The sequence below is a fragment of the Melozone crissalis genome, unplaced genomic scaffold (assembly GCF_028551555.1).
Source record: "Melozone crissalis strain CALT ecotype California unplaced genomic scaffold, PUWL_Pcris_2 ptg000023l_1, whole genome shotgun sequence".
Taxonomy (NCBI): Eukaryota; Metazoa; Chordata; class Aves; order Passeriformes; family Passerellidae; genus Melozone; species Melozone crissalis.
Genome location: NW_026535801.1, coordinates 24,624,150 through 24,644,629, shown reverse-complemented (window position 1 = coordinate 24,644,629; position 20,480 = coordinate 24,624,150). Strand labels below are relative to the sequence as shown.

Sequence of the window (20,480 nt, the reverse complement as noted above, 5' to 3'; positions counted from 1 at the left end):
TTTTCTTTGAGCTGTACTTTGTAGTTACTTTGGATGTTACATTTTGATGTTTTCTAGTTTTTGCATGTGTATAAGAAACACTGAGGGAATTGGCTTTGGAAAAAGCTTTTCCTTGTAATCTCTCCCAAATTCTGACAAGAAAAAAAACTACGAAGAGGAGAATAACAGATTTCTTGATTTTTGGTCAAAATAAAAATAGTTACTAATTAGGACAATAAAATGTTTCTGCAAAAATTTGTGTGCAATAATAAAAAAATCAGTAATATACACCAGAGTACTGTCTTTTGCATTTTAGCAAAACTGAGAGTTTTAGTTATTTTGCTTGAACAAATCCTCTGCCTTTTATAAAACTTCACTTGCTTGCAGCCTCAAGTAGAGACTGTCCAGAGCCTTAATGGGAGTAAAAATGATTTTAAAATTATTTTATTTGGGTAAATTTAACATCTCCAATATTGCAATAATTTATGTAACCATAACCATTCTGTTGAATTAACAGAATTAAGTAAAATAATGTGTGCTGTACATAAATTAGAACTGCATACATTTATTATGTAAGTTAAGGTTTATTATGTAAGGAGGTTTTGGTAGCCTCAATCAAGACTGACTGTTAAGCTTATGACATATTTTTGGAAGCTGTTTTCATATTCTTTTTCTAAGCAAAGCTTCATGTTTAAATGCATGTGTGAGGATCTTGAAGGAGATTATATATAGTGTTTATCTGAGAGATTCTTCTAGTCCACATTTTAGATATTTCTGTAATATTTATATTAATTTCAACCCTCTATGCTTTACAATTTCTCAAATTTACTTTTGATTTGCAGATTTTTGTTCATTCTTCTTGGACCACTGGGTAAAGGCCAACAGTACCATGAGATTGGAAGATCAATTGCAACACTAATGACAGATGAGGTATTTTTATTCATGGTTCAGTTTTGTACCAACTGAAGAGGTGTAACAGGGAATCTCCAATCCTTCAGATGAAATGTGGCTATTCATTCTGGTGATGACAACGAGCATTCTAACTCATTTCATGATCCTGTGACAGCCCAAATTATACTGCTGTAAGGGGATAACAAAATGAGAAATGATATTCATAAGCGAAGATGTCTTCACCAATAAGATTCCATTTTACACAGTTGCTTTCCAGTGGATTTAATTTTGTTTAAACTGCAAAATCTCTCAAATATTTAGCAGCCATAAGGATGTTTTTCTGTAGCAGCTGGAATCTCTATGAGAGCTAAGTAACAGAAGCTATTTTCAGTTGAAGCTGAGATTGCTCAGTGGGAACTTTACAAAGTGTGTTCTGTTTCAGAGAAGTGGGGCCATTATTTTAGAGAGAGTTCCTTTTCAATCTCTTTTTCCTCCCACACACCTCTCAATTTTTCACAGGTATTCCATGATGTTGCTTACAAAGCAAAGGACCGCAATGACTTGGTGTCTGGAATTGATGAGTTTCTTGATCAGGTTACTGTTCTCCCTCCTGGAGAGTGGGACCCAACAATTCGAATAGAACCACCTAAAAATGTTCCCTCTCAGGTTTGTACAGTGTAAAATTCAGACACTTTTAAAAGTTGTGGTGAATTTTTATTATGTAGATTTAAGTCTCATTAATTTAGCATTTAACAAAGTCACTATGTTTTGCATGCTGTTTTTATTTTAAGTTAATTTTCTTTAGAAGAACCCTTGACTTGCAAGCATACAGTATAGTGCTGACATTTGGTTTAGTTCAGTACTAGTTCTCTCCTGAGTAAATACAGGCAGTTGTATCTAAAGATACTACATTCAGGGATAAGTGGTCTTAAGCATTCTTGATTATTCCAAATAGCCATCGTTTGCTTTTGTTCTAAGCTTCTTGCAAGAATTGATCAAGGCTTGTTACTCTTTAAAATGTTTTCTGATACAAGATTTTTTTGTGATCAATTCTTTAAATTTCATAGAATCACAATTCTTTTCACTATTAACTGTCTGGTAATAGAACTCCTTTACAGCCTATGAGAAGGTTATGCTGACGAATCTTAAAATGAAATTTTTATGTTTAAGCTTTTAACTTTCAGAGCCTGTTTCAGTACTAAAACCCACGAGAAATATCTTTTCCTTCTGGTAGGAGAAGCGTAAGATCCCAGGAGTGCCAAATGGAACTGCAGCCCATGGGGAAGCAGAACATCCTGGGGGACACTCTGGACCAGAACTGCAGCGCACTGGAAAGTTAGTGACAATATATTCCAAATCTTAAGTGTTCAAAGTGATGTTCAGAGGGAATCACAAGGGTCTGGTTCTCTCAGAAGTGTCTTGGTGCATAATTTCTTTCAGGCATTTGTCCTGATTTGCATGTGCCACGTAGCTGAAGAGGACAATACATGCTCATTTGCAGAGAGCAGGAGAGGGCAAGAGGGTTTGAGTTTTCTCATTGTATTTATTGCAAGCTCCTTTCTCTAATATTTAAAAAGGCCAGACCTTTCTTAAACTTGATTAATGTTTCTTGGTTTTGTACAGGATGAAGGGAAACTTCGTATAGTGTTGTGCTGTATATTGTGAATACTTACAGCTCTTTTGAAGTTTCTGGGTTGTGCAGCTCTAGCATTTATTTTTTACCTCAGTAAGCCATGACATGTCCTGGTACATGAGGCTGTGGTTACCTTGATGGCTGCAGTGTACAGAATGAAGAATTTGCCCCAAGGAATAATTGTTTTCTCTCATCTAATGTGGTGTGGTGTAAGTGCATCAGCTGTCAGTGGCTGCCTTAGTGCAGGGTAGCTGGGCAATAGATGTTTCTTTTAGCTGGGCAATAGATGTTTCTTTTACTTTGCTGCCTCCTGATATTTAAATACTGGTCCTACCTTTAGCATGAAGCCAAAGATTCAGCTGCAGTGCTGGTGTACACTGGGGCAGGGCCGGTGATGGCCAGTCTTGCTGGAAGTTGTTCTCTCACCAGAGAACCTGCTAATTGACAGCTTGAAAGATTGTTTTAATATTTAGGAGGTAGTAGCACTACACCTTCTCCTTTACCTCTGCAGCATCTGATACATTGTGTGCCTGTGAGGAAAAGAACATTGTGGGGTTATTTACTTTAGCTGTATGGTATTTTGTAAGGGACCGTCTGTTCCTAGATATTTGATTATACTTGACACAGTGTAAATGACAAAAGATGACAGCTCTTGTCCTTGAAAAATGGTAGCATATATTCATTTCTGTCATCAAGTGTATTTAGGAACAGGTTCTCAAATAAAGAATGTGAAGTTGATGTGGGAAAAGAGGCTCTGTGATACCTCTCTAATTAATGTAAAGAATTATTTCATGTAATAAACAGTTTGATTTAGTGCATGGGAGCTAGCAACTGTTCAGAACTTTGGTGTCTGGATGATTAGTTGAAGAATTTATAAAAGAGACATGGAAATTAGTTTGTTTTAAAACCACAATAATTTCCTGGTTGAAGTTACAAAGACAGGCTTCCTATAAACTTATTTTTTTTGAAGGGTGAAGCATAAGAGTATGAATCATTTGATCAAGGAACAGTAGCATCTCTGCAGTGTGATTGAAGCAATATTGTAAAAGAAAGTTTTGTGTGCCACCTTAATTGATTTGAACTCTTCTGTGTTTTCTTTAGATTTTTTGGAGGATTAATTTTAGATATCAAAAGAAAAGCTCCCTTCTTCTGGAGTGACTTCAGGGATGCTCTCAGTCTGCAGTGTCTGGCATCATTTTTGTTTCTCTACTGTGCTTGCATGTCTCCTGTCATCACATTTGGTGGTCTGCTGGGAGAAGCAACTGAAGGTCGTATAGTATGTGTTAAATCTGAACTTTTAAAACAAACTTATAGTCCTAGTTTTGTGGTTTGTATTTCCTTACTGTTGCATGAATCACCTTTATATATTGGTGTTTCAATGTTTAGAAGGCTATGGACTAAGACATTGCAAAAAGAACCTGTTTGAAAATTTATGGACACTTCTCTCTGTGTTGTATTCAGAGTGCAATAGAATCGCTGTTTGGAGCATCCATGACTGGAATTGCCTACTCTCTTTTTGGTGGACAGCCTCTCACTATTCTTGGCAGCACAGGACCAGTTTTAGTGTTTGAGAAGATCTTATTCAAATTTTGCAAGTAAGTGAAGATCATGATATTCCTCATCCTTCATTTGTTTTTAGGTATAAGTAGAGACACCTATCCCAAAGTTGAAATTCTAAGCAATGCACTACAAGATAAATTGTTGCCTTTATCATGTTGCAGAGTCCAAAAATTATGCAGTGAGTTGGTAAAGCGGAAAGGTGAATTTTCTTAAATTTAGGGCTTTTGTTCCTTTTAAAGCCTTCCCTTCCTTCCCTTCCTTCCCTTTCTTCCTCCCTCCCTCCCACCCCTGTTTTGAAGGGAATGACTGCTTCAGGATGTTTGTGGAGATTTTTTTGGGTTTTCTTTTGAATATTATCATTCTCTACTCTGAGGTAATATATTTAAATCAGTGGTATATCTCATCCCTAACTTGAAAGGCGTTGTCTCTCACCAAGAAAGTGCAGGCAGTAGAAGTGGTCCCTCTTTCAATAGTCACTAATACAGAAATGCCATTCCCTCACCTGGACAGAGAGGGGGTGAGGTGTCAGAGCCACGTTTAGGCTCGTGTGCTGTGCTTGTCACGTCTCTGCCACAGTGTGGGTAAAAATGATGTCTCCATTTGGAAGCCATCATGCTTCTCTGCTATCCAGTCTGCTTTTCTGCCTCACTGCTGTGACAGGGACTTGTGTGGCAGGATCTCCTGCACAACACAGAGTAGGAAACCCCGCTTAGCACTCAGAATTTCTCGCACCTTCAGACAGACCTTTCAGTTTGCTGTGATAATGTCACACGGTGTGTTTGGAGCTCTATTATCATATGCACTAGGCTTACAGAATTTTGATGAAAGTTGTTATAGCTACTCTTTCACAGCTTAAAAAGAAATTGACAGGTGTTGGCTGTTCACAAAGCAGGATATGGGATAAAAAGTGAGTGGACCTTATACACTTTGTGTGTGACTACTCTCAAAGCTGCTCATGTGATTACTTTAATAGAGATAGAACTCTTTGCGTCCTGTTAATTGGGGGAAGAGCTCTGGTCAGGAGGTGACTTGATAGGATCTTCTGTTCACATTAAGTTTATAATTTCTGATTCAGACTGTCCCCAAAAAGGAAATTTTGGAGCTGCCTTGTCTCCATTTAATGTGGCTGGACAAAAGGTTGAGTGAGTTGGTGTTTTTTTCTCTCCTTTTTAGGGAGTATGGGTTGTCATACCTTTCTCTGAGAGCCAGCATTGGGCTGTGGACTGCAATCCTGTGCATCATCCTTGTTGCAACTGATGCCAGCTCCCTAGTCTGCTACATTACCCGGTTTACTGAAGAAGCCTTTGCTTCTCTTATCTGCATCATTTTCATTTATGAGGCCTTAGAGAAGCTGTTTCATCTCAGTGAGACATATCCAATCAACATGCATAATAATCTGGAGCTGCTGACAAAGTACTCGTAAGTAAGATTTCTTCTCTTAAACAGTTAGGGTGTTTTATCCGCAGGTTGTTTTCTCTGCAAGGAGCACAGCAGGAAGAGTTTGCAGTAGTTGCAGCATGTAGAAGCTACTCAGTCACTATGGTGTCTTATGGAAGTAGTAATTACTGGCGGGATGTGTACAAGCAGGACATATTTACTTAAGATAAGTAAAAAATTTATTTCCAGACTTGAGGTTTGGAAAAGCTTCAATATAATTAACCTGGAAATCCTAGAATTAAAAATAGGACTTAAAGGGACCTCGGTTTTAGGTCTCTATTCATTCTTATTTAATGAGACTTAATTAATGGTCTCTTCTTGTAACCTTGTACTTATGATTTATAATCTTTAAATGGCAACAGGATATTCAGGTAATGTTTGTATATCATATTTATCTTGTTTTGGTTTGTTTTTTTTCCCCCCAAATTGAAAGATTCACCTTTCTAAAAGGTTGTAAATTGATGTACCTCCTTTATTTTTACCTCCCTGGCATTTAGCTCCAAGTTTAATTTACAGGAGCTGAAGTGGATTTGGAATTGTTAGATGGATCTCAGTAGCTCATAATCAATTTGTTCTTAATACAAAGATTTTTAATCCAGCTCCATTTAAACAGCTTTACTTTGTTGTAAAGTTTAAACAGGTACTAATCTACTTGGGGAATAAAAAAGTGAATTGCTCTTATCAATATTGTTTCATTGAGAAGTAAGTCCTCCTAGACCTGTTTCTGTGATATGAGAATAAAAATGTTGTTCTAGTAAAGGACAAGATCCTAGTCTGTCCTGAGGCCAGTTAAGCTTGGTCACATCAGTAAATAAAATTTAATTAAAAAGCATTTCAATGAAAATCCCTTTCCAGAAATGTCTTTATTTCATTGAACCCATTTGAACCCTCTGCATGAGCTGGGTGGGGCCCTAAAGCAACAGTGCTTGAACAGTGCCACATCTTCTGTTCACTGGAAAAACAGGAGTGTCTCAACCAAATGTCTCATTTGCATTTTAAGCTGGGAAAAACAGAACACAGCAACAGAGAAAACATTTGAGCTTTGTGTATATTATCACTAGAAAAATAGTTAGCAAAGCCTGAATCTGAATGTACATTATGTACCTTAATACACAGAAGTTAGAGAAACCATAGTTCTGCTGTGACACACTCTCATTATGCTGAAAGTATTATTATTCCTCTCTAATAGTTTAATCAGTAGACAAAGGAATATTAATTTGAAGAGAAAGCAACAGGCATCAAGACCATGCATGCAGTTGAGGTTATATCCTCTTTTATAACTTTAATCACCTTCTATGAAGAAGGTATTTTACTCTGAAGACCTTCATATAGCAGAGTCTTTGCAGATTTTTTTCTTTTCCTTGAACATGATGTCCTCCTATAATTTTGAAAATCAGATGTTGAAATGCTATACAAAGACAGAAAATTATTTAGAAAACATTTACCAGGTGGAATGAGGTATTAAAATCTGTCATGGAGAGAAACATGGGTTCCTGGGTAGCTGTATTCATGATTAGCTGAATCCCATAACATTGCTAGAGATTTCAGAGAAATGAGTTTGACAGTCCTGCTTGCAGGGGAACAGTCATAGTTATGTCTATATTTTTTCAAAATGTTTTCTCATAATAATCCTTGTGTTAATCAATAAATGTTATTGGTTGATTTAGAATGCCATGCAATAATCAGAATCCCAGACTGGTTTTTGAAGGGTGGTGTTTTATTGCTGCCTGCTCTTGGTAACTGAGCAATGAATGTAAAATGTGCAGAACCCACAGAATGATAAAAGAGTAGCTTTTGTCATCCTCCATTTAAACCTATTGGCCTGTCTTGGCATACAGTGTTGGAATACCAGCACAACAGTTTTAAATTTTTCAAACACAACTCCTGAAAGATAAGTGTCTTCCAGATGTTTGGAAGAAAGATTTCACCTCTGGCTGGTGTTCAAACACATGTATCAGAATTATTTGATATCACTGATATCAAGCTTATTTGAGATAGTATATTTGTAGTTATTTGAGTTTATTATTTCATACCTATATTTTCAGTTATTCTTTCACTCTGTGTAGATAGTACAAATAGATTGCCTTTTAAACTCTTGTATTAAATCTCACATTTGGCACTTACATTGTATCTTCTACTTGCAGCATGTTCCTGTTTAGTATCAATGATGCCTGTAGCAACTGACCCCACTAAGAGCAAAATGCCCAGCTGTAGACATACAGCTCTTATGGGATGGGACTTACATTTTTTAGCTTTGAAACTGATTTTTAGAAATGGCAGTGTACTGACAATCAATGCATGATGATTACCTTGTAAGAGCATATCTGCTGCTTTCCAAGGATCTGTGATCTGAACACAGCAAAAGGCTAATTCCAGCCTCTCCTGATCCCTCCATTCATTTCTCTTTCATCTGAGATTTCTTAGTTATTCAGAACCAGTCTCAAAAGATTGGGAGAATTGAAAGATGTGGTCAGTTGCAACAACTCTACATCAGGTGCCCAAATCAGCTTTCACAGCAGACTTGATGCAACCTGAGCTCCATGGGCTTGCTGTGCAAATGTGCACATATTAGTGTTACTCTGTCCACACACAGTGGCCTTTTGCCCAGAAGGTGAGATGTCACAATTTTTATCCCCATGGGGTCATCACGAGGCATTTCAAGTACTCGCAGTCTCTGCTCAACTCAACTGAGTTCTGGAGAGATAAGCTAAGAGATGGATAAGCATGAAAGTTACTCAAAATAAAAATCTCTTTTGTGTACTTGAAGCTGGGAAATACTGATTTCACAAGGAATTAGCTTTTCCTGCAGCATTTGATTCCAGTCCTTCTACTTATGGCTTAAATGGGTAAAAAACTTGGGCTGAAACTGGTCCTGTCCTTAAAGGACCAGCATACTCTGTTACAGAAGCTAATTAGTATCTGCTGTTTTGCTAATTAAAACAGCTGTTTGCATTTTCCTCTTTGGGGATTTTAAAGACAAGTTTTTAATTGTTAGTAAAGCCTTGGCAGGTCTTTAATTAGCCATGGGTGATCTTCAAAAGGTTGAGCAACTCATTTCTCTTTGAATGCTCAACCAAAGCTTATGTAAAACTTTATCTTGGATCTGCAATTCTATGCTAGAAAACTTGGGTTACGCTGTAAAATTTCTGTGTTTTCTGTTGCCCACCACAAAAGTTGATGATAAAATGGTCAGAACGTTGAATGTATTTGAAATTTTTAGTGAATGCTGTGGCCCAGCTGTCCTCTTTTCTCCCATGGGCTTTCTGAGGATGCTCTGATGTCCACAGGTTGTCTGTCTACATGCCAGTACTGTTCCTTTGCCCTGGTGAAGACATGAGTTTGACCCAGGAAAAGTCACTGGCATTCTGTTAGTGCTCTCTTTGGAGTCCTAGAAAGACAAAGAAAGCAGTAATATTAAATGGTTGGTGTTTTGACCAAATTGAAACCATATTTCAAGTGAAAAGAAAACCCATTCTGTATTTTTGGTGGGCTTGAATTCTGTTACAAACAGTCTGTTGCAAGGATTTGATGTGAAATACTGCACTGCATGCATCTCTTACATTTGAGTGTACAGGAGTCATTACTAATATCTGCCATAATACACCTTAGATGAAGAGAACATTCAGAACAGTTGGGATTTTTTTTTTAAAGTTTTTAATCAAGCACACCCAAATATTTCAAAATTGACTGAAAGTCCTCCTAAAAGATTTCTTAAAAATTGCATTTAGTATTTTACCATTTAAAGTAGAAGGTAGGTTTTGAGTTTATTACAGAATTCCACCTCAAAATGACAAAAATACCTTTTTGCATGATGCACTTTTTACTAATTTTTAAATTTTATTTTATACTCTGTATTGAAATACAGAATAAATACAGTGATCTACTTACAGGCAAATCCATTCAGCATTTATATGTAACTTTTTCCCGGATCGTCATATTTTTAATATGGATGATAAAGAATAATGCATTTTAGTGATAAATCAAGGGCAGGACAAAGCCTGATTTCCAGTGTGGTACTGTGCTGTTTTTTCTTATTTTTAAACTGTATTGTTTTGAAAGAACTTGAATAGAGTAGCTACATTGTTTATTAAATTAAGTACAAATACTTCTTGATCAGAGCATTTCTTTCTATTTTTTTTTAATGTGACCTTTTTGTATTTGTCATGCCATTAGCATTTGTAGGTTGGCATAGCAACTCTCTTATTTCTGCACTCTCCTCCTCCTGTTTTTATCCTACCCTGGTAGCAAATATATCTCCAGTTAGTGAAACCTGTCTGGAACGCTGATGCCCATCAGTTTTAAAGTGTACATTAAATAAAAAATATTATTTTTGTTAGTAAAATTGGAGCAGATAAACCCCCCTGGTTTTAAAATGAAAACAGAACAAGCATTGTGGATGAAAGGAATGTGATTTAGAAAGCAATCCAGTAGTCTTTAAAATACAAGCATTTTAAGATAGTTTTCTTGGAATACAGAAGTTCAGCTATTTCTCAGGGTGAGGTTGCTTAGATCTTTATGTACCTTTTTGGTATGTAAATTAATTTTATATACCTTTTTGGTTTTTATTAATTCTTTTTTCAAAGTGATGAATTCATGTTGTTTTAATAATTCTTTACCAGAAGTTACTCAATTATTAACAGATTACATTGAATAATTTTAAAGTGATTTCTTGGCACAGTAATATGCATATTGCAATCTGTCTTGGTATTGACATGCACTTAAGCATTAGGAGTAGAAAATCCCACTCTGATGTAATTAGGGAGCCAAGATCATGTCAATCTCAGTATCATTTCAGGCTATAGAAACTACTGCTTCTAGAAGGCATTGTGAAGATTGTTTTTGTGCATACCACTGTTTGCACAAGCAAGTTTTAAATCTTCCATTATCTATACAAATTAATCTAAAGACATCATTATTGGATGCAAATTAGGTTGGTTCTTACCCTGTATCCCTTAAGCTGCAGGTGGAATGAGAAGAGTCAGCGATGATGAGCACAGTGTTGCTCATTATGGTCCCAGGCATGTAATTGAATTTCAATTCCTGTAATGATTTCTTTGAGGTTAGATATGAAAATAGATTTTCTGTTTCCCTTCTTTATAGTTTTTTTTCCTACAGTTAAGTAACTGTGCCATATACTGTGTGTCCTTCCCTAAGAATATCCCTCTTTTTCCCAGAACCATGCAAGTACCATCACTGAGTTTAACTGCTGGTTCCCTTTTGCTTCTTGACAAACCTTGGAATCCAGGATTTATTTTTCTTTATTCTGTTTTTTCCAAGACTTCTCTGTGCCTGCCCAACTCAGCTGACTTGTTTGTGTATTTCTCCTTCATTTGAACCCAGAGAGTGCCCACCTTGTTTTGTTCTTTCCTACTACTTGTCCCCTCCACTTTGGAAATGGATCTCCTTGTTAAGCAATTCTCCACAGCATTAAGTTTGTAGTTGAGACCTGGTCTACACAATGCCTTCAAAATCTAGGAAGGCTTACATAAAATCTGTGGGTGTTTTTTTACAGTACCTTTATGTGTATTGATGCATTGCACCTGCACAGTTGAAACTCAAGCTGACCATGTAGCTCTGCAATGTATTGCAGTAATTATTTCTGTACCAGCATTATACTGAACCTGTTCTCCTCAAATATATGCCCTCTTAACTTTGGAAGTAGGGTGAAGGGACATCCTAGAAGTGTTTCACAGTGAAAGCTTTCAGATGAATTGTCAGTATCCCCAGAGTTGCACTGCTTTTCTGCACAGGAATTTCTGTGTATGGCAGTTACACACCATAATGCTGCTGCAAATGCAGGGACTGCATATTGCAGCAGATAGCTAATAAAACTCAACCTTCAAGGTTAACAAAGCTACAGTATGATTATAAATCTGTTTTCTAGACTTTCCCCTTGGAAAAAACACTATTTTCCTCCTGATGTGCTATCCAAAAGAACCTGATTCTTTGAGATGTCTTCAGGCTAACATTAGTTCCCCTTCTCAGATTTATCTTTGTTTCTCTCTCTGTGAAACTATTGTACTGCTGAGTGCATTGTTTAGGTGCTTCAATAGGCTTTTCTGTTTTCCTCCTGAGCTTAACCAACTAAACTTATACAGCCTTGAACCTTAGAGAATATTTGTGGATGCCTACTGATGTTCGTGACTGTCAGAGATGGGCCACATAACAGTGGTTGTAATTCAGGATGGCAGAGCTCATAAATAAATTAATAAAAAAATCTTGTCTTGCCATGACAGCTGTGCTGTGAAAGGGTTTCATGATACTGAGAATAGAACTTAACTGACAAGTCCATTTTCCATCACTATTAATTATTTTGTTTCCAGTCTTTTATCCACTGAGCCTTTGATTTAGTTGGTATGAAGGTTGGCACAAGAAGGAATATATGGTAAATAAAATGCCAGGGATCTGCAGGTATTGTAGGTATGAGACAGCAGAGAACGTATTATTTTATGATACTGTTGTTGTCCTTTTCTCATAGAAGTTGTTAGACAAACAGAAGGATTTTGTGAATGCCCATAATTCCCATGAAAATGGTATATTTGGAGGAAACCTAAACATGCACAGCATAGTGCTGTTAATATACTTCAGCTTTGTAAATGCAACATAAAGAATACATATACCTTACTTTGAAAACAAACCTAGTGATGTTATCTTCCATTTCATGCTGTCATCTTCCTCTGTCTCTGTGAAGTGATCAGTGCACAGCACGCTCAGAGCGTCCTCTGTGCTAGGGGAAAGCCTTCCTACTCATACTACCAAATATGTGCTCTGATATTCAGTGAGACATATTGTTTAAACAAGCACATTTTGCAACTTATTTGTCATACTTGCCTGCAGTTTTTTAAGTATTATACATATTCATATAGAGCAAATCTCATTCTCAGGCTATCTTAAGTGAGCCAGAAAGGCATTTTTCCCTTCTAGCAAGGGGAAACGGTACATTGACTAATCAGGAAGAAGCTGCAGTTGCATCTTTTATAGATCATATCCGTATCTAGTACAAATAGGTGGAGCATACAATATGTAAATTCTGGAAAATAAGAGATCCAAACCGATGCCTGTTGAATTTTAGAAAATCATTGATAGTAAGTGCCTCCTAACTTTGAAAACCCGCTGCTGAAAAATGGTGACTGCCGTGGGATGAATGGCCATGGGGCTTTCAAAGGGAGTTGCACTGTTTAAGTGTTGTTTATTTACTCACAAAAACACTGTCTGAGGCTCTTTTTTGAAGCTGGACAGGCACCATGCTACATTAAAGCCTGTGTAGGGAGCAGAGCATGCATGACAGAGTAAAGAGAAGAAAATGGTGAAGAAGCAATCTGAAGAAGCAGGAGTAAGAGGTGGATATTGTAAGGATTGGAAAGACTAGACTGAGATTAATTTGAAGTGAAAAAATAAATGTAGGAAATAAGTTTCTTGTTTTTCAGTTAACAGAAATTAGAGTCAGGATGCAAGTGGTTTTAGTAAAGAACGTTTTAGTGTTTGAGCAGCCATGATATTTGTATTTTATTGCTAATCTAAAAAGGAGGGGGAAAATATTCCCCAGCTTGACATATAAAGTGACAGGATTTTAATTTGCTAACTAATATTCCCTTTCCCATAGTCCAGAGAAAGAGGGATAATACAGACAGTCTTTTTGGTGCTATTAAGGATAGTAATAACTGTTCCTTTTGTGGAACAAAGAACACTGATAGTTATCTGAGATTTCCTGAAGTTGCTCTTGTGGGATCCTAGCTCTGCTCTCTGAAAACAGGACAAGTTGTAGATGTTGCATGCAGCAAAGTTAGGATGGCTGCCTCTTATTAATGAGGAACGAGACTGAGACTTATGAACCAAAACCTGAAACAACTATGAAATTGTGGGGAGTTAGGGGGGGACAAAGAAGGGAAGTGGGGAGTGACCTTATACTGCCTATATGTTACAGTTGAATTGGTGCTGAAGAGTAGGCTGAAATTTTGATCCTCCTATAAAAGGGAGAGAGGTACAGGCTCCAGGGGATACCTGTCTGTCATGCAGTCCTAATTTTTTTTATTTCTAATCTACTTTTGCTCTCCATTCTGATTTGCCTGAGATTTCTTGAGTGCTTTGGAAGGTGTATGGGCAATAAAGACTCCTTGCTCTGGTTATTGTTTCTAGCTAGCGGGTTCAGGTTATTCTTTGTTACAGTCTCATTTTGTCAGTTCTCATCTTAGAATAGTTCTGAGTTGTCTGAAGACCATTTTGTCTGAAATGGTTTATTTACCTACCTCAGAAGTGCAATCCGCTTTCTATTAGGCTGTATTAGATTTTTAAATACCATAAAAGAAAACAAGCTCCACTGATACCTGTGTAGCTGCAAAATATGGACATTTTAAATACAGGTAGGGGCCTGTGACTGGGTATCTAGTGCCACTTTAGATCTCTCAGCCTCCAGCTGCTTTGAAAACAAAGGCATGAGTCAACGAAGATCCTCTCATATGTGGTAACTCATCATGGATATCACAGACACCATGGAGTGTACAGTCACCCATGCTAAACATCTGAATTGCTACCAGGAGATCAGAATATCTTGCCATATCCAAAAGGGTAAAGGTGAAAAATTATTTATTTCTGTCATCAGTGTGATGAAATGGATGTGTTGAGATTGGCAGCAAAGATTGCCCCCCCATAGTGACACCTATGCTTTTGTTACCACAACCAGTGTCAGATTGTTCCCTGCCTTTATTCTAACCAGGATGAAAGAGAATCAAAAGAATCCTTTTGAATGTTTTAGTATCAGGAAGATGATTGCTGACTTATCATTCAAAGACACAAGAGTACATTGCTAAGCTGGTACTGTAATTAAAGATGAATAGGTTTCTTAGAAAATACATACAGGTGTTTGTATAGTCTATAACTCATTTGGTAATAGCATAAACTCCCCACAGATCCCTTGTCGTGGGCAAGTGCTCAGTACTTCAAACAACTTTACAAGAATGTAAGGGCATTTGAACTCCCAAGAGGAAATTTCTTTTTTGCTTATCCCAGCATTCTGAGTAATATTTTATCAGGAAAATAGAAGGATGTGTTAGTGTTAACTATTCAGCGTATTTTGCATTTTCTGGCAAAACTACTCAAAGTAAAAATGGCAATGAAAGAGACTAAAATACTAAAAATATTAAAGTAGGAAGCATTATTTCATTAATGTGAGATTATCCTTGAAGGTCAGTTACATTGGGAAATAGTTATCATTGAAGCAATTAAATCTGTTATGAAACAACACATTTTGGTAGATAATGTTTTTATGTTTTGGCACTGAATGGTACCTTCATTTGTGTTTTCTGGGATGGACAGAGAGTGTTTTACTATCTCTCAGTTCTATAATGTTAAGCAATTAGTGGGATGCTGGAAGACAGTAATACCATGATACAATCTCACATCAAAATGTCAGTGTTGCCAAAACACGTACAATATTGAAAGCAATGCAATGTTGTATATATCAAAACACTGAGATCATTGTTTGAATGGTCTTCTGAGTAGAAACAGGATCTGGTCTCCACAGTTAGGGCCTAGCTCTGCCCCCATTCAGTGACAGAAGCACTATGCAGGGTGATTTTTGTCTGTGTAGGTGTAGTTTGCACAAGTCCCTTATTTGCTGATGATCAGTTGGCCATTGCTAAATGCCTGTGAAACTTGGTAAAGACCAGACTGGAATGCTGTGCAGGAGGAAAGTGATGTTGCTATAGAAATAAACAGATGATCTCATCTGAAGGTGATTTACCTGAGCTGTATTAAGCTATAGCTTCAAGTGTCACGTTTCTGAGGAAATAGAAATGTTGGCTCCTCTAACCTTTAAATGTAATTTTGCAGTTTGCAGCAAGGGTAGCTGTACCATGTAGTGCTGGCGACAGGCAGAGTCTCCCCTTCTAGTGAGGAAGGAAGTGACTGAGTGAGCAGCCCCTGCCAGCCTGGCCTGCTGTAATCAAAGCCTGGCCCGGCGTCCAGCCAGCTGGATCGGCGATGGACACCAGGGCCAGGAGCTCCTGTGCTCCCAGAAAACAGCAGTAACCTCACACAGCCACCTCTGACTGCTGCATGAGCATCCAATACTCCCTTGCAATACATGGTGTAGCCATACTGTTTGTTGGCTTTACTCTGCTCCTGTAGCTCACTGGTAGTGATGTGCTTCATTTAACCCATCCTGTAATACCTTGGACTATGCGTTGAACACGCATTCATGCTGCACTTAGGGCCTGATCCAAAGCATATTAAATATGTTTGAAAGATCCAGTCAAGGACTTTTGGCTCAGGCCCTCAACTTCTCCGAATGCAGTTGCTTTTTTTTCTGTTTTTTTTTCTTTTTGTTCATGGGCTGTGGGGGTTTTCTCTTTCTTTTGGAAATAGCTGCATTTAAAATAAAATCAGGAAATTGCACAAAGACAACCTGCATCTTTTCTTCTCTGTGTATTAAATGCAGGTGTTGTCACATGTATAGTATTGTAATTGAAATAGAATGTCAGTGTTGTGGCCTCATGGTGTAGATGGTACAATTTAATATATAGAAAATCATACAAATTTAGTTGAGTATTCTCGTTTTGTGGAAAGATAAACAGTCACATAAAAAATAGATAGCATAGATAAGGGAATAAACTGATATTCTGCTACAGCTGTAATGCAATTTATGTTCAGTGGCTCTGCACGCGATAGTCAGATGTTATCCTGTCCCCAGCTACTCCTGAAAACTTTATCAGAGAGTACTAAATTTATTTAAAGTCATCATAAGCACAGTAAAATACTAGCAGACTCGATGGTGCTATAGATTATTAAAGTAGAATTAATTTAAAGCGTATTGCAAAGCACACTTGACATCTTGGATCCTACAGAGTATCCTGGATGTTTTGAAGGCTTTGTCAAAGAAAAAGCCTCCCACAGTTGCTTCAGAGGCTTTAAAGATTTCATTTTGATTTTAAATTACTTATTTTTAAATTACTTATTGTCCTCCTACGCTGCCTCGTCACATTTTGCGTGTTAAAGTACACAATTTAGAATGAAAAGTGTGCTTTTACAGCAGCTGTGGGGAAAGGAGAAACAAGGGACACAGAGTTCAGAGAGCTTTTGGTGCTGGTGATCCTGACATTCAGAGCCCTGACAGCTGACTGGGTATTTGGGCAATTTTGCATGCAAAGGCATGTTTCCATCTAGGAAAGAAAGAGGACACAGAGTTTGCTATTTGGGAAATGGAGCTGCACATAGCATCTAATGTCCATGTAGAGAAGTGTTAGGTGTAAGAGGCTGGAACAGGGCCAGCATATTCTCAGTATTTCAAACTGTGCTCAGAAGTATCAATAGATGAGGAAGAAGACAGGTGGTAAAAGTTAATGTGATCAGTGGTTGGAATATGTCACGCTACGTACTATATATGCATTTGCACCTCACAGCAAATGATGCTCCAGTAATAGCACTGGCTACTGAACTACAAACTGCTTCAAAGCATGCATCTACTGAACTCATTTGAACTAAAATTATCTGCCAATGTAGAGCATAATTTCAATGTATCTTAAAAATTATAATTTAGATTAATATCTGATATATCTTTCATTATTAAGGAAAAATATATTTTTTTTTCAGATGCAATTGTGTGGAACCAGAGCATCCTAGCAATAAAACCTTACAATACTGGCAGGACTACAATATATCTGCATCTGATGTGCCATGGGGGAACCTAACTGTGTCAGTAAGTAAATTTGGGAACTTAATAAATAAAGGCATAGGCATAAATAAGTCTGTCCATCTTACTGCAACAAAAATATTTTAAAAATTACCAATTTTCCTGCTCATATTTGTTCAAATAAATAATAAAAGATACTTAACAAAAATTAACATGAACTTTATAGTGTTATCTCATTTTGTAAGCTTTTTGCAGCAAGTGTGTGCATTTTATGCCCTGCCTTGGAACCTTCTTGACACACTAGCACAAGAGCTTGGCTGAGATTAAGTCAAACATGTCAAATGACAATGAATTTGTCCTAAATTCTGCCAGATGGCAAAACCAAAGTTCCCTTGTGTAGAAAGAATCAGAAGCATTTATTTGCCCTAAAACACTCTTGCAGTAGTTCAGGCTATAAAAAAGAGGATGGGAAGAAAATTTCTCTTCAATGACCACTTTTTTCTCACCTTAAGTTCTGTAATTTCTTTTCCCAGGGGAGGAAGGGGATAAAGCTACAGTTTAGTGGGGCTTGCATGAATGTGTAACAAGTTTCTTAAGAGTACACTTTTCTGTGTTTAAAGGATTTTATAATTCAAGTTTGCCTTTTTCAAAGTGACATTTACAGCTTGATTAAAATGTTGTGTTGAGATTGGGCCACCACTTTTTCCTGCAAAGGGATCATTTCATTACACAGTCAAAGAGAATTGAGTGCAAAAGACACCAGACTGAAGAGATAACTGAATTAACCAAATCACAGGCATAATCAAATTGAATACTTAAAAGTCAATCCAGTGGACTGTCTCCAGAAGATACTGTTCTTTTTTTTTTCCAAAGGCAAGAATGCAGAAGAACTCATTTTAAGTTAGAGCTGTCTTCCATGGCTGCTCTGTCTTGCTTCCATGCCTTCCTCTGAGCAGGGACTGCTCCTCAACTCTGTTGGTGTGGCAACAGCAGAAAGAAAGTTGAGAACTGCTGGCCTGAGGGATTCCAGCAGTCCAGAATGAATATTCTCAAAATTGCAGCACACTCTAAGAGCATCTGTGCAGGAGCAGACTCCTCCTCTCACTTTCTCAGATCTCTGACAGTGTTTTTCAGAGTACATTTGCAGCTGAGGAGATTTAAAATAACAGATTTTGTTTTAACTATAAATGTAAAAGACTGGCTGCATTATATAAAACCCTTCAAAACTTTTGTGAAATCTTATTACCAAAACTTGAGTTTACATAGGTAGCAGTATAACTGACCAACTTTTCCCATGAGTCCCTGTAGTTGTCAAAGAAATAACTGATTTTTTTTTGTACTTTTGTGTCTTTGGTTCTTGCAAGCACCATCAAGAAACTTCTGCTCTAGAGAACTGCAGTAAGAGATTAGACATTGCTGTCTGTAAATATTTGGTCAGACTCACCCCATTATGTCTCTTTTACTGCTCATATCTAGATGAAATGTTTCAAGTTTCTGAAGTTCTGGATTCTCAATCTCTCTTAAAACCCAATGATTATTTTTTGCTTTCAAGACAAACCAAGTGTGAGCAAAGGATTTTGGACCAAGTATGAAGAGGATTTTGGACAAGTGTGAAGAGGATTTTGATGGTGACAAAATCCTCTTCAAGAGGCATATGATCAACTTCATCCCAAGTTTACTGCTATAGCAGTATAAAAAGCCTTGTGCTCCTTTGTCTCACAGTCATCAAATAGCAATTGTGGTTTTTTCCAAGACAATCTTTTTTCCAAGCCAAAGTTTCCCATATCAGGATAATTGTGCAGTGAGTGTGATGAGCCAGTGACACACTTGATTTAATACAAAAAGTTCCTGATCTGGCAGGATATTTCTTCCTGGAATCCCTGATACTTGGTGCTGCATTTCATTTTTCATTTTCTTTTTCTTTCCGTTGCATGTGGAGGGATTGGGAAGATGAAAAGGCTTGTGAGTCCAGAGCTGGCAGCCCACATTTCTAGAGCTACTCTTTACGATTTTAGATGACTAAGGATAGTAGTGGAGAAGTACTCGAAATGCTTTCTACTGTATCTGCATATTGATAATAAATTATATTAAATATAATTGATGTTAAAGATTTAGGGTTTTCGGGCACTTTATCAGCTCTTGTTGTAAGAGAGACAATTTACAGGATGTGCTGCCCCCGTGTGGTATTAAATGTATTTGGCTCCTTTTAGCCCAATGCCAGGCGTCCTAAATAGCTTTTTCTTCAATTGCTGGGGCTGTGAAGGGAAAACAAAAAAGCAGTTCTTCAGAAAGCACCAGGAGCAGAATTTCTCTTTGTGCCTTTTGAACTTTATTTTCCACACTTGGAGAGTGTTAGTAAGTATAAATCTGTATTTGTACACAGAAAATAAATCAGTGTACTTGCTGAGTTTGAAGAAACCCTGTTTTTATGTTGATGACCTTATTTATGGTATGTCTTAGTGACTTCATCATTTAATATGGCTAAAAAAGAGATTCCTTTGGGAATTTTCCATGCAGACTAGATACACACACAGTGAGTTTTAAGTTTTAAAATAATAAATATCTAGAAATTATTTTACTATTTCTAGTAATACAAATTAGGAGAGAAATTGGGAAGAAAATGTTAGTGTAAGCATTGATAATTTTTAGAACAAAACTATTTTTCTCTCCTGATAGGAATGTAAAAAGTTTCACGGTGAGTTTGTTGGGCGAGCCTGTGGTCATCATGGCCCTTACGTTCCAGACGTCCTCTTCTGGTCTGTCATCCTGTTCTTCTCCACAGTAACGCTCTCATCCACCCTGAAACAGTTCAAAACCAGCCGGTACTTCCCTACTAAGGTGTGTGCCCTTATTCCAATTCCAAAGTTGCCATTAGTCATGTCCAAGTATGAATTCCATCTGCATTGCAAGTTCAGTTAACTGCTGGTGAAGTAGACAGGGCATCTTTTCTCTGTTAGAAACTCGTGTCAGAATAAGCTTAGTTTTAGCGGTAAGCTAAAACTCTAAGCTGTACTAATACAGTTAAGAAAAATCTTAAGTCATAGCTGAATGTTTTATTTAAAATTGTCATTTCTCTCAATAATCGTAGGTACGCTCTGTTGTCAGCGACTTTGCTGTCTTTCTCACTATTTTGTCCATGGTTTTAATTGACTATGCCATTGGAATTCCATCACCAAAACTTCAGGTTCCAAATGCTTTTAAGGTGAGTTGTTGATAAATTGCACTTCTTTATCATTTTGCAAAATAATGTGCTATGATGGGTTTATAATTTTTTATTATCATCATTGGGGAGTAGTGATTGTATTTTAAAATTTTTGTGTTCACAAGTAATTATGCAACCTCTCTGATTTATGG

The 20,480-nt window shown here is 37.2% G+C and overlaps 1 protein-coding gene across 6 annotated transcripts in view; it reads left to right on the top strand.

The window, feature by feature from the left end:
- Nucleotides 1-20,480, top strand: part of SLC4A10 (solute carrier family 4 member 10) — a 146,526-nt gene that overhangs the window by 106,993 nt on the left and 19,053 nt on the right. For all 6 annotated transcript variants that reach the window (XM_054278048.1, XM_054278050.1, XM_054278047.1 and 3 more), the window contains 9 exons: nucleotides 822-909; nucleotides 1,390-1,536; nucleotides 2,105-2,205; nucleotides 3,605-3,779; nucleotides 3,965-4,098; nucleotides 5,237-5,482; nucleotides 17,087-17,192; nucleotides 19,803-19,964; nucleotides 20,215-20,328. In XM_054278048.1, the coding sequence (XP_054134023.1) occupies nucleotides 822-909; nucleotides 1,390-1,536; nucleotides 2,105-2,205; nucleotides 3,605-3,779; nucleotides 3,965-4,098; nucleotides 5,237-5,482; nucleotides 17,087-17,192; nucleotides 19,803-19,964; nucleotides 20,215-20,328 (1,273 nt within the window). The remainder of the gene's footprint in view (nucleotides 1-821; nucleotides 910-1,389; nucleotides 1,537-2,104; nucleotides 2,206-3,604; nucleotides 3,780-3,964; nucleotides 4,099-5,236; nucleotides 5,483-17,086; nucleotides 17,193-19,802; nucleotides 19,965-20,214; nucleotides 20,329-20,480) is intronic.